At 48.1% G+C, this 13,671-nt stretch overlaps 1 protein-coding gene across 1 annotated transcript; it reads right to left on the reverse strand.

Annotated features, from left to right (window-relative positions):
* Positions 1-587: 587 nt before the first annotated feature.
* On the reverse strand, positions 588-13,655 carry CHCHD4 (coiled-coil-helix-coiled-coil-helix domain containing 4). The gene is made up of 3 exons (XM_077857691.1): positions 13,453-13,655; positions 5,829-5,927; positions 588-1,712 (listed from the first exon to the last, which is right to left on the reverse strand). Exons 1-3 carry the CDS (start codon positions 13,472-13,474, stop codon positions 1,411-1,413), a joined length of 423 nt encoding a protein of 140 aa, XP_077713817.1. The 5' UTR covers positions 13,475-13,655; the 3' UTR covers positions 588-1,410.
* Between the last annotated feature and the right edge of the window lie 16 nt (positions 13,656-13,671).

Consider the following 13,671-nt stretch of genomic DNA (forward strand, 5'->3'; position numbering starts at 1 on the left):
AACTGAAGCCCTCAGCCCAACCACCCACAAGCAACTGAATTTTGCCCCAAACTACCTGAGTGATTTTGGAGGTCTGTCAAGCCTTGAGATGATCACAACCCTGGCTGACACCTCAACCACAGCCTCATGAGACTGAGCCATGGGACCCAGGTAAGCTGTACCCAGACCCCTGACCAACAGAAGCTGTGAGATAATAAATGTTTGTTTCAAGCTGCTAAGTTTTAAAGTAATTTTTTACATGGCAATAGGTAACTAATACACCAGGGACAAATGAGGTATTGCTACATCCTGGCCTAAATTTGTCCTGCAGTTGCCTTGGGCTAGTTATCTAACCTGCAAGGGCTGCAGGTCCTTATCTTCAAGATGGGAAGAGCCTTCCCCACCTCACAAATTAACAGCAGTATCTGTATGAAGGATCTGCTCATTGACAAAACCAGCTGGCTTGCTAGGAATTCAACACAGAAAATTTTAACAGACTCAAACCAGCTTACCAGTATCTTCAAGGAAGAATTTCAGGGAGATTTCCATATTTCTATTTCCTTATCAAAAACATTTTTAATTAGTAAAAACAAAGGACACATTCAACATCAGGTAAAAATCATGTTTTCCTTTAATTGACTATTTAATTCACACCGCTTCTCTTAGCTGCTACTTTGGTAACAATTAGGTCCCCACCTCTCAAGAACATTGCATCTGAACAGACACAGAACCAGTGTGAACACAGGCCCCAAACCAGGGCTTTTGGAATAACACAAACAGCAAAACCAGCCTTTCTCTTCACTCAGAAAGGGATTATGAATCAGAGGGTCTAAAGCTCCAATTTCCAAACACAGAAAACATGGGAGCTCAACGTAAAAATTAAAACCAAAATGTATCAGAAATGAAATATAGTACCTCCTCATATACTCAAGGTCAAGATGGTTCTTGAGAAATAAGTATCTGAGCATCTGGCCTCTTGTATTAGGAATGGCCCCAGTCCAGCATTTTTAAAGGAAGATGGTTTTGTTTCTATTTCATTTCCCAAAGGGGTATAAAAATCTACTAAAAGGGATATAATCAATCAGAATAAATCAGCTCACTCACAAGACACTCTCAGATAATGATTTTTGGTTGCTGAGTATAGTCAGCACATTATTTTCAAAGTGGCAAAATTCAGGGTAATCTGAGAATTCAAAAGTGACAGCTACATTTGCTGATAGGTTTATGTGAGACACACATACATTTTTTTCCAGTGTATATGTCAAAGGACCAAGATCCCTGATCATCAAAATAAGTTATTTTGTACATTATATAGTGCACAGAACAACAGAGGGAAAGACACTTTCTCGGAGAATGACCAAAAGGCATTTTGCAAAAGGTTCTTATCACTCTGAAGCAGTAGGACTGGAGCCCAGTGCCTTCTGGCCTTTATTAGCTTGACCCCTCCTCTTCTTTGGTTGTAGTGGCCTCAGTGGCAGCTGTCTCTTCTAAACGTTCTGCTGGCTTCTTCTCCTCTTCCTCCTCTTCGTCCTCCTGGGGATAGAGGTCGGGATATTTCTGCATGCATTCCTGCATGGCCCGGAACTGGTCTACACAGTCTGACCCCTTGACATCCTCTGTGCTATAGTGGAAGCAGGAAAAGGCTGACTTGAACTGTTCCCCACAGGGGCCACTGGCCATTCCCCCAAGGCACGGGCAGTTCCAGTTAATGTCTCCATTTGGCAGGATCAATCCTAGAACAGGAACATAGGCAAGGAAAATGTGAGACAGGCTCTTAAAGATTTCTGAAAAAGCAAAACCAAGTCCAGTCCTCAAAAGCTACTTGGGAGGTACAGAACAGTAGGAACTGCTGCCTGGTACACCCTTCCCTGTGAATCTACAATTCGACTTGGATTGGGTTCAAATGCTTGGTGCAAATGCAGCATCCTTTGGCTTGGCTGGAGAGAAGCCATCATTGGCAACTTTCTCCATCACTATATATTCTCAGTAGCCTCCCGATGCGATGGCTGTGGCTGTGCTCCAGAGCTAAACACTGGAAACCACTTAATCCAAAGAAGAAGCCATCATTGGGTTGGTTAACAAGAAGCCTTTTCAAAGCCCCAACACTTTGAGCTAGGTATTGATCTTCTTTTGTTCTCTGCTCCGCTCCCGTTCAAATGATCAGGACCAGACCACCCCGTCAAGCCCCTCTGGCTCTACAACCATCCTCAGAAGCTCAGCTCAGTGTGAGGGCTGGCAAAGAGGAGTCTAAGCCTTCTGCACCAACAGGAAGATGTCCAAGACATGTTGTGTAAGGACAAAGCTAGTGGCATACCAGATGATGTGGTTCTAGTCTCATAACAGTGAAAATCTAGAGGGATGTTAACCATATGAACCAAACTGCTAAACAGCACATGTGTATCAGGGTGGGGTGCACCTACAGACTATCAGTTGCAATATTCTATAGGCCCCCCTACGTTTGAATTCTACCCTTTCTTGTCTTTGAACCTTATTCACATCTAAATAGTATTTCCTGGGGGCACCCCAGGTGGCTCAGCGGTTTAGCGCCTGCCTTCAGCCCAGGGCGTAATCCTGGAGACCTGGGATGGAGTCCCACGTCGGGCTCCCTGCATGGAGCCTGCTTCTCCCCCTGCCTATGTCTCTCTCTCTCTCTCTGTGTCTCTCATGCATAAATAACTAAAATCTTAAAAAAAAAAAGTATTTCCTGGTTTTCCAAAATGCTTTCAAGATGATGGCTTCATTTCCTTTTGTAATAGACAGGGAAATAGGATTCATATAGAAGTTTCTTACCTGCTTTTACAGGACCGAGGGTACTCTGTTAAGACTCTAAAATGCCCAGTGAAATTACACAGTTTTTCACTTCAACCAAGTACTAAGGCATGGCACTCTGAGTTAGTGTCCAAAGTCCTTGGCCTAAGCTGAACCCTGCCTCTTCATTCTAGCTCAGAAAACTTCAATGATCAACAGATCTGTGGCTGCAGTTCCTTACTTATAAAATGGGCTAACAGTGGGCATCTCAGTGGGTAGCACATCCCCAGCAGGCAATTCACCACTAGACCATCAGCAGCTGCAGGGCACGTACTCAAGTACCAAACTACTTGTGGTAAAACACGTAGTCTTTTTGACAACCTTCTTCAATATGTACTACAAATCGCAGTTTGCACATGAAATTTTTATCGTGTGATGGAGTCTAGTCAGGACTACAGCCAGGGCCCAAAGGATTCCCAGAGCCCAAGCTATCTCCCCCACATCTTACCACCTCTCCCTACGCAGGCCAGCATGGTACAGGTACATCTGTACACCTCAGAGATATTATGGGTTAGGTCACAGACACCACAATAAAGCCAGTATCACATAAAGCATATCAAATTACTTTCTTGGTTTCCTGGTGCATAGGAAAGCTATGTTTGTACCACAGTGTAGTGTATTCGGTGCATAATAGCATTATGTCTAAAAAACACTGTACATACATTAAATGAAAATGCTTTATTGCTAAAGAATGCTAACCATAATCTGAGCTTTCAATGAATTGTAAATTTTTGCTCGTGGAGAGTCTTGCCTGGATGTTGATGGCTGCTGACTGATCAGGGTGGTAGTTGCGGCAATTTCTTAAAATAAGACGACAATGAAATTTGCTGCATCGACAAACTCTTCCTTTCATGTAGCATGTGACGCTGTTTGATAGCATTTTACCCCCCAGCAGAACTTCTTTTAAACTGAAATCAATCTGCTTTATCAACTATTCTAAGTCTTTAGTTGTCATTTCAACCATCTACATAGCATCTCCACCAGATGTGGACACCTAAAGAAACCACCTTCTTTGTTAATCAAAAGCAACTTTTCACCTGATAAAGTTTCTTTTTTTTTTAATTGAAATATAATGAACATACAGTACTATATTTCTTTTCAGGTGTACAATATATATAATTCTATACCCTTCTCAATGTCATCAGGGTAAGTATACTCTTAATCCTTTTCACCTGTTTCACTCCATCCCCAGAAGTCATCAGTTAAAGCATGATCATGAGATCGAAGCAGTTCAGTCATGTCTTCAGGATCTACATTTTTTTTTTAAGATTTTATTTGAGAGAGAGAGTGTGAGAGAGAGCATGAGCAGGGGGGAGGGGGGAGGGAGAAGCAGATTCCCTGCTGAGCAGGGAGCCTGATGTAGGACTCGATCCTGGGACTCTAGGACCATGACCTGAGCTCCCAGGCTCCACTTCTAATCTCCAGTTCTCTTGCTATTTCCTCCACATCTGCAGTTACTTCTTCCCCTGAAGTGCTGAACCTCTTTAAGTCCTCCATGAGGCTTGGAATCTGCTTCTTCCAAGTTCCTGTTCATGTTGATATTTTGACCTCTTCCCATGCATGAATCACCAATGTTCTTAATGGCATCTAGAATGGTGAATCCTTTCCAAAAAGATTTTCAATTGATTTCACCCAGATCCATTAGAGGAATCACTATCTATGGCCCCTATAGCCTTATGAAATGTATTTCTTAAAACAGTAAGACTTGAAATCAAAGTGACTCTTTGACCCCTGGGCTGCAGAATGGATGTTTTGGTAGCAGGCATGAAAACAACATTCATCTTGTACATCTCCACCAATGTTCTTAGGTGACCAGGTGCATTGTCAGTGAGAAGTAATATTTTAAAAGGAATCTTTTTTTCTTTTTTTTCTGAGCAGTAAGTCTTAATACTGGGCTTAAAATATTCAGCAAACCATGTTGTAATAGAAGTGCTGTCTTCCAGGGTTTGTTGTTCCATTTATAGAGCACAGGCAGAGGAGATTTAGCATAATTCTTAAGGGCCCTGGGATTTTTGGAATAGCGAGCACTGGCTTCAACTTCAAGTCTGCATTAGCCGCTAATAAGAGTGCCCATCCTTTGAAGCTTTGTTTTTTTTTTCCTTTGAAGCTTTGAAGCCAGGCACTGACTTCTCTTCTGTAGCTATGAAAGCCCCAGATGGCATCTTCTTCCAACAGAAGGCTGTTTCATCTACGTCGAAAATCTGTTTAGTGAAGCCACCTTCATTAATGATCTCAGCTAGATCTTCTGGATGACTTGCTGTAGCTTCTGTATCAGCACCTGCTGCTTCACTTTGCACTTTCATGTTACAGAGACGGTTTCTTCCTTAACCCTCAGCAACCACCTCTGCTAGCTTCACATTTCTCTTCTGCAGCTTGCTCACCTGTCTCAGTCTTCACGCAATTAAAGAGTTAGGGCCTTGCCTCCATTAGGCTCTGGCTTAACGGAATGTTGGGGCTGGTGTGATCCTCCCTCCAGACCACTAAAACCTTCTTCCTATCAGCAATGAGGCTGTTTCACTTTCTTATCATGTGCTCACTGGAGTAGCACTTTTAATTTCTTTCACAAACTTTTCCTTTGCATTCAAGACTTGACTAACTGGTATAAGAGGCCGAACTTTCGGTCTATCCTGGCTCCTGACATGCCTTCCTCACTAAGCTCAATCACTTCTAACTTTTGATGTGATGTGACAAGCTGCACAACCTCCCCTCTCAAACACTTAGAGGCCACTATCAGTTATTAAGTGGCCTAATAATACTGCCATGTCAGGGAATGGGGAGACCCGAGAAGAGAGAGAGACAAGGAAGAGCCAGTCGGTAGAAAAGTCAGAACATATATTGATTAAACGATAACATTAATTGATTAAATTCCCCATCTTACACGGTTTGTGGCACCCAGAACTGCAATAGATCATCAATCAGTTAGTCCATGGCTGGGAAGGACACCTGAGAGCCCAACATTGGCCAGGACAAAATGGGAAAGGAATTTTGGGCATTCTCCCCAGGAAGGGTCTGTGGGTCCCCAGGAGGCCTGTGTCACTTACCATGCTCTTCATACGGATCGTTGGGATCATCAGCCACCAGCTCTGCATTGCTCGGAGTTTCATGGTCCTCTTTGGTCACAAATATGATTCGATCCTTCCCTAGTATTTGGAGAATAGAGGGAAGAAACATCTCACTCAAGAGCAGCCAAGCTGCCCCAAACCCAAAAAAAAGCCACACAAACCAAGTTTTAAGACTGTCCTATGCAAAACCCCAAAGCGAGGGGACCATCAAACTGCCCTCCCTGAGCTGCATCACTGAGTCTGTGTGATGGTCTAGCAGTCACTTCTACTCCGTGCCTGCAACCAAAACAGTAAATCCACCAAGGTCATGGTGAGGAAGAAGATGCCATATGCACCCTCCAGGTAGGAGATGAAATGCCTGATCTAATGAAACGCAGCTGCTTGTAGTCCACAGATTTGATTACTCTGGTGCAACAACTTTTTCCCTCTTCCCATCAAGAAAGGGGCAGTCCCATCTCAGAACGCCCATGGCATTCCAACTGTCCCCATTATGTCCCATCAACCCATGAAGGCCGCATCAACCTATCGTGTCTCCTATCCTCCCCAGGCCCAGCAGGGAGCTGCAAGCTTGCCAGCCTTCAGACAACTCTAATGGAATGAAGATGACTTGTGAGGGCCTTCGGAGTACCTGCCACTGGGCACCCCATCCCACTCGGGCTCAAATGAATGTGGGTGGGGAAAGGGTGGAAGGTTTAGGAAAAATGCATGCAGGGAAAGACTTGTCTCTAGCCCCCCATGGGCTTACCCACACCATTCGAATGCACACAAAGTCTGAAGAGAGAGAGCTTTGACAAGAGGAGACGGCAGTGATGTGGGTGCCCGGCCAGCATCCCCTCGCAGCCCACTTGGCTGATGTAGTCACTGAAGTGTGTCCAAGAAGGTGCCGGGTGGGAGATTATAACCGGCCTCTGAAAGGCCCAGGACACAGGTAGCCCCACAATTAAGCACCCACAAGACTCCCTCTGGCCTCTTGGCCCCTAATCATGGCCAAAAAGAAGGGGTCACTATGGTGGAGAATGCTGTGGCCATTCCCCATGTCCCATGAGGCCTGGGGCTGTTTCCCAACTCGTGGAATGACTGGGGGAGGAGAGATCGTTTCATGAAGTGCTGATGTTATCCACTTCTATGACAATCTGCAGTCTGTTATTTTTTAGAACAATCACCAAACCTAAACATAACAGGCTGAGCGGCAGGGTCAGCAGGAGGCCCTGCAAGGAGTAGCATCGTGAAGCCAGCGCTTCATGTGAACCCTGTGAACCAATCAGGCCAGAGCCCCTGGCCCTATGTGCTTGGCTGCTCGGGGGTCCTGAGCCTCCTGAGTGGTGGGAGCCAACTGCATGCTGTGTGAGGAGCGTCTCCTCATGGGAGGCTATGTGGGCACAGGAACGGGAATCAGTGTTGACTGAACTGGGATGGGTGTGATCCATGGCTTTTTATACATCAGAAAACCAGCCCGGAGTGGTTACTCAAAATCAACCAGCCGGCAATGGCAAGGCAATGGTAAGGCAGCCGCTCTCTCCCCTGCACCTTACAGCTGTCCACATTACTTTACCTTCCTAGAGCCAGTGGCCATCAGCTAACTACACAGCAGGAATCTGTCTGATATTCCTGTTGTGGTTGGAGCACTTTGTCTTCAGCACCCTACACACTCTGCATGTCATCAGTTTCCCCTGTGTCCCTGGAAGGCAGACTGGGGCCAGCATGTCCGCTAGCTCCTGCCATCCCATCACTAGCCTGAGAGGAGCCAGGAGGAGCCCCATTTTATAGGGGTGAGCCTAAGGCCCTAGGAAGTAATGTGCCTGAGCTCACACCAGTCTGGAATTTGAACCCAGCTCTGTGTGTCTCCAAAGGCCATGCTGTGGGGATCCTTTACCTAGGCCCACCATGTCCCCTACCTCAAGACACACAAGCATAAAAACAACAGGTGACACAGGGTCCTGAACATGATTCAGACACTGTCCTGAAAGCTTTGTGTGTTTAGGGCAGGAATAAATGTTTTGTACAGTAAAGCCCCAAGAAGCTTAGAATCAAGAGAATGTTTGCTGAGTGAATAAATGGGAGCTTTCTTCTAGGCTACTGGGTGCTCACCTGGGGAAAGGCAAGGACAAATTCAGTGACCCTATGACTACCCATTCTCATCCAGGAGATGTGGGACAACGGGACCTCATCTGGAATGGGATGGGAGACACCTGGCATTTAAGACTCCTCCAGGTCTCATCCAAACTGGCTGTTGGACAAGGCCTTTGTCAGTGGCCCAGAGTGATAGCTACAATGGGGGCAGATGCTGGGCCTGCAGAAGCATGGCTCTCAGAGCTGCTGGCATTTTCTCTCAGTATTGCAGCTGTTTTCCCTTCACATTTAGAAAAGTTCAGTCACATGTTTGTTAAGAGAGACCAAGGAAAAAGATGTGGGTCCACTCCACTGCACTGGGCTGGAATATTTAGGCAACAGGCGTGGGGAAAGTACTGGAGCTAAAGCCAGAGCCACACTTCCAGAGACAACTGTTCAGGGGACAGAGGGAAGGCACCCTTCTATGCCTCCACAGGGTCTCCCTCACAGGGTAACAGACAATTGAGGATGGCCAACCCTTGGCACGCTTGGGGACTGGGCCTCCAGCCCACCCGTGGTGCTGCCGTCCCATGAGCAGCTCCTGCCTGCGTGTCACATGGGAGCTCTCCCTCCATGCGCTCAGCTGTAGTCCTGTCCCTGACTGTGAACTCCTAGGATGGGTGCCTCAACTCCTCTACCCAGCCAAGGCCACACAACTGGGGAGTGCACAAGAGGAAGCAAGGGCCTGTCCACCTGCTGCTCACGTGAGAGCACCATAGGGCCCCCGTGGGTCTTTGACTGACGTTTGGTGGCCTCGTCGGCATTGTCATCACACAAGCAAAATGAGCTTCATCTGGAAATCCTTCAGATTGTAAGAGCCTCGAGAGCAAAGTACTGGGTCTTGCTGCTCCTCACCTCCTCCACCAGTCTTTTTACTTAGTGGATGTTTATTTAAACATTTTAAATAAAGTTGCACTTTATGGATACCTTTAGTTGATTATGGTGGCTTCACCTAAGTCTTACAGGCTTCACGGACAGAGATGAAGTGTGGGGAGAATGGGCCTGCTGAGCTCTGTCTGGCAGAAAAAGCAAGGATTCTGGGGATCCCTTGATGGCTCAGTGGTTTAGCGCCTGCCTTCGGCCCAGGGCGCGGTCCTGGAGTCCCGGGATCGAGTCCCACATCGGGCTCCCTGCATGGAGCCTGCTTCTCTCTCTGCCTATGTCTCTGCCTCTCTTTCTCTCTGTGTCTCTCATGAATAAATAAATAAAATCTTAAAAAAAAAAAAAAAAAAGAAAAGAAAAGAAAAAGAAAGAAAAAGTAAGGATTCTGAGCCTCACTGAGCAGCACTTTTCCTACCCTGGATGGATGTCTTGGTCTGTTCGGGCTGCTATACCAAAATACCACCACTGAGGTAGTTTATAAACAGAAAGTTACTGCTCACAGCTTTGGAGGCTGCAAGTCTAAAATCAAGGCCCCAACCTGGTCACCTTCTGACAAGGGCCCCTTCCTGGGTCACAGCAGCTGCCTTCTTGTTGTGTCCTCACAGGGTGGAAGGGGCTAGAGGTCTCTCCAGAGCCTCTTTTATGAGGGTATTCATCCCATATATGAAAGCTCCATCCTCAGTCCCTAAGCACCTCTCAAAGGCCCCACCTACTAATACTACCACCCTTGGAGGTCTGAATTTCAACCTATGAAATTGGGGGGACATATTCATACCCTAAAACTGGGGGAAAGAAGGTCCCCCAGGTGATCTATGGTTTCTGAGCAGGGATTTATCTTTGCATCCCTAATCCTGGTATCCAGATGGTGCTGTTTGTTACATGGACAAATAATAAGGGCTAGAAACCATCTGTAGAAAGAACAGAAGCACAGCTCTGAGCCTGAGACAGAAGTCCAGTTTTGGGAGGTCTGGCTCAGTGGCATCAATACCACAGAGCTTTAGGCCTGGGGTTCAAATATGGACTTAAGCACATAACAGGCTGTGATCTCAAGCACCTTCTTGTGGCCTCAGGAAACAGGTCCCCCAGCAGCTCAGCCTCTTCCTCCCATGGTCAGGGCAAGAACCACAAGACTTTGCTTAAACAAAAGAGGTGAAGTGAGTTTCTGCTCTCACCTGAAATTCCACTCAAAAGACAGTAATTTTTTAAATGGCATTAAATGACAAGGATAGAATGGCCACAAAAAGAGATAATCACAGACTAGAAAGGTCAGTAAAGTTTGAGAAGTGGGCAAGCTGAGAGCAGAGTGCTCTCTGATCTAACAAAGCTGAGCCCAAAGTCACATGGAGGGGAAGTCGGCTAGAAGAAAATCCATTGTCACCCCCGGACCCTGGTAAGAGTCAGGAATCAGGGGCCGAAGCGCCCACTCTGAAAGCAGGACTTAAGGGTGAGGCTGAAAATAGGAAGACTGATTGAACAGCTAGATACCAAGACACCTCCAATTCAGTAGTTTTTCCCATCCTTGACTCCTTTCTCTCAACCTCCATCTTCCAATCTGGTTGGCACTCTACCTTCAAATACAGGCAGAAAAATCTGCATCCCTCACCTCTAAGAGGCCATCTCCCACCACTTACTCCCTCCATTCCCACGCCCCCTTGCTTTTACTAGACACATAGGTGCACACCTACTCTAGGCCTGGGCCTAGGCTGTCCTCACTTCTGGAAGCACTCTCCAGATATCTTCACAACCACTCTCTCCCTGCCTTCATACCTCCTGCTCACATGCCGCCTTCTCTGACTGCTCCCCATCTCCCTTGGCCTGTTTTTTTCCTCCAGTGCTTTTCCTCACCTGATGTTTTACCATATATTTGCTTACCCCTGTCACCCCTATGGAAGTATCAGCTCTTCCTGGGCATGGATTTGTCTCTTCCATTCACTGAAGTATCCCCAGAGCTTAGAACAGTGCCCAGAACATGGTGGGTAATCAAAATGTGTTGAACAAATAAATGTAGAACGGAGAAACCAAACTGAAGACCTCAGCAAAGAACAGGAAGACAGAATCATTACTACCATTCAGTAGATTACAGCAAAACAACCTTGGATGGGTGGTCTCATTGCTCCCAGAAAGGGGAACGGAATACACGGAATCTTTACATGTCAAAATCTTCAGCAGATCCAACCCGGAAAGAGTGCCCATCTCTTCCCCAATGCTAAGAAGCAGATCATGTCATCTGTGCTCACCAGCACCTGCTCAGAGGCTGGCACATCACCGGGGCTCAATAAATGTTTGCTGAGGAACTGGAGAAAGCAGACAGCAATAGAGAAGAGGAAACAAAAAGAAGGACTGGTGTAGCACTGATACTGAAAAGTGTGGGTGGTCTCAGGCCAGGGAGAAAGGCAGAGTCCACACTATGGAACACCTTGGAAGCCAAAGCTTTTAACCCGAAAGCTGGAGGGTGGGGGGTGGGGACCCTTGAAGTAAATTTGCACAGGCAAGTGACTGATTCAGAACTCAGAATGAAGAGCCAGCCGTGGGAAGAGCTGAAGGACAGAGGTATCAGGCAAAGTACAACCAAGATGCAAGTGTGGCTCAGCAATGATGGGGTAGTTAGAAATCAGGCTGGAGAGGCACCTGGGTGGTTCAGGTGGTTAAGGTTCTGCCTTGGCTCAGGTCATGATCTCGGGGTCCTGGGATGGAGCCCATGCATTGGGCTTCCTGCTTAGTGGGGAATCTGCCGCTCCCTCTCCATCTGCCGTTCCCCCTGCTTGTGCTCTCTCCCCGTCTCAAATAAATAAATAAAATCTTAAAAGAAATCAATCAACCAACCAGTCAGGCTGGAGCCATATAAGGTAGGGGCTTTCAATTCTCATCCCCAAATTAGAGACAGATCTTTGACCCATAAAAAGATAAAGATCCATGCTTTGGTGGCAGATGGAAACTACCTTTCCTTCCCAAAAAAACCTGACTCCTAGATATCCTTACAGGCAAGGAGAGGTCTTACTCATCTGCATAGCCTCATTATATCTAAAAAGCTCAAAATTATTTGCTAAATGAAGTAAATCAGAAACCCAGAGGGAAAAAAAAAAAGAAAGAAAGAAAAAAGAAAAGAAAGAAACCCAGAGAAAGAAAATTTTAAAAAAAGAGGTCTACTAACAAAGTGGTGAGGGCAGAGAACTTTTGTTCATGGCACCACTATTTATCACTAAAAATAGTACTCAGGAGAGACATCAGTGAGTATTAGAAAAATATAGTATTATGGCTTTATGACCCCAGAAAGGAGTGGGTCCAAAAGCAGAATGAGGTACTGGGGAAAAAGCTTGATATTTTAGACTGAGCTGTTCTAACAGGATGTATGAAAGACCTTGGGTAGGTCATCTCCTCTGGTCTTCAGATCCCTGAAACAAACTAAGGGAACCAGACTGACTATTCACCAAAGAATTTCTGGGTGAGTTCCAACTCTCTGTGTAGCTTTACTTTCTCATGTGTCCACCATTCCTATCAACAGGCACAGCCAAGATGCCCGTGAGTGATCTGCTAAATGAATGAAGACCAACTTCTCATCTTACAAGACTGGAAACTGGGGCCTGGTTAGATGGCAGCTCAGGGACAGAAAGCTAGTTAGTGGCAGTGTGTGGGGAGGCCCTGGGACTCCTGGGTTCTTCAGCAGAGGTAGGAACAGATGAAGGAGACCGGAGAGAGGTGGGAGGAGATGGGCACTTTGCTGGAGAAGTGGAGGTGGTGGTGGAGGTGATAGAGGTGGTGGGAATGTTTGCTGGAGGTGGAGGTGGAGGTGGTAGAGGTGGAGGAGGTGGAGGTGGTGGAGGTGGTTGGAGGTGGTGGTGGAGATGGTGGAGGTGGTGGAGGTGGTAGTGGAGGAGGTGGAGGAGGAGGTGGAAGTGGAGGTAGAGGTGGAGGAGGTGGTGGAGGTGGTAGTGGAGGAGGTGAAGGAGGAGGAGGAGGAGGTGGAGGTGGAGGTGGAGGTGGTGGAGGTGGTGGAGGTGGAGGTGGAGGTGGAGGTGGTGGAGGTGGAGGTGGAGGTGGTGCTGTTCCAGCTGAGAGCTCCTGGAATCCAAGGGGCACCAGACTGGGCGGTGATCAGACTGCGGCAGCTCGAACCCCAGCTCCAGGGCCGACGGGGTCCGGTGCCTCAGGCGTAGTAGGCGCTCGGTAGATGCACCGGTGGGTGGCACGTTGAGCACTCCTGTACAGCGCGTGCGGAGGAAAACGCGCGACGTGTGGTCAAAAGCGGTAGTAAAAACAATAAATCCCCAATTACAAGCCAGAGAAAGCGGGCTGAGCACTTCCCGTGCCCCCCCCAGTTTACAAGGCTCCCACGTGCCGATCCTACGGAGGTCCGGGTTCGAGGCTCAGAGTGACCTTGGACCAGCCTCATTCCTCCCGGTCTCCGTCCTCTCATTTGCAAGGCGGAGGTGGCGGCCCCACCGCCAGGCCCTCCCAAGGGTCCCGAAGAGGGGGCCCCGGGCCGCGCCTGCAGCCGCCCGCGCCCGCAATGGGGTCGCGGGACGCCGGGGCCTGCACGGCCGCGGGGGGGCAGCCCCGCATGTCCCCTGCGGGCCCTCGTAGGCCGGTCTCCATGGCAGCCCGACCTCCTTACCTTCCTGCCGGCAGTAGGCCATGGCTGCAGCCCCGGGGCTCAGACCTGGCGGCGGTAGCGGTGGTGGCGGCACAGGCGGCAGCGGGCTCACGCGGTGACCTCTTCTTAGGCAGGGCGGGCGGCGCCGAGGCCCACGCGGACCCGCCCCCTCCAGGCCTGCCCGCCGCGCGCCTGCCTCCGCGCCCTCCCAGCCCCAGCCCGGCCCCTCTCAGCCGGGAA

The sequence above is a fragment of the Canis aureus genome, chromosome 19 (assembly GCF_053574225.1).
Source record: "Canis aureus isolate CA01 chromosome 19, VMU_Caureus_v.1.0, whole genome shotgun sequence".
NCBI classification, from domain to species: Eukaryota; Metazoa; Chordata; class Mammalia; order Carnivora; family Canidae; genus Canis; species Canis aureus.

Bases quoted from the DNA above. Each gene is read 5' to 3' on its own strand.
- CHCHD4 (XM_077857691.1), bottom strand. From the start codon at position 13,474: ATGGCCTACTGCCGGCAGGAAG. The intron at 5,928-13,452 runs GTAAGGAGGTCG...TCCAAATACTAG, and splicing joins GGCCTACTGCCGGCAGGAAG to GGAAGGATCGAATCATATTT. The intron at 1,713-5,828 runs GTAAGTGACACA...TTCCTGTTCTAG, and splicing joins CGATCCGTATGAAGAGCATG to GATTGATCCTGCCAAATGGA.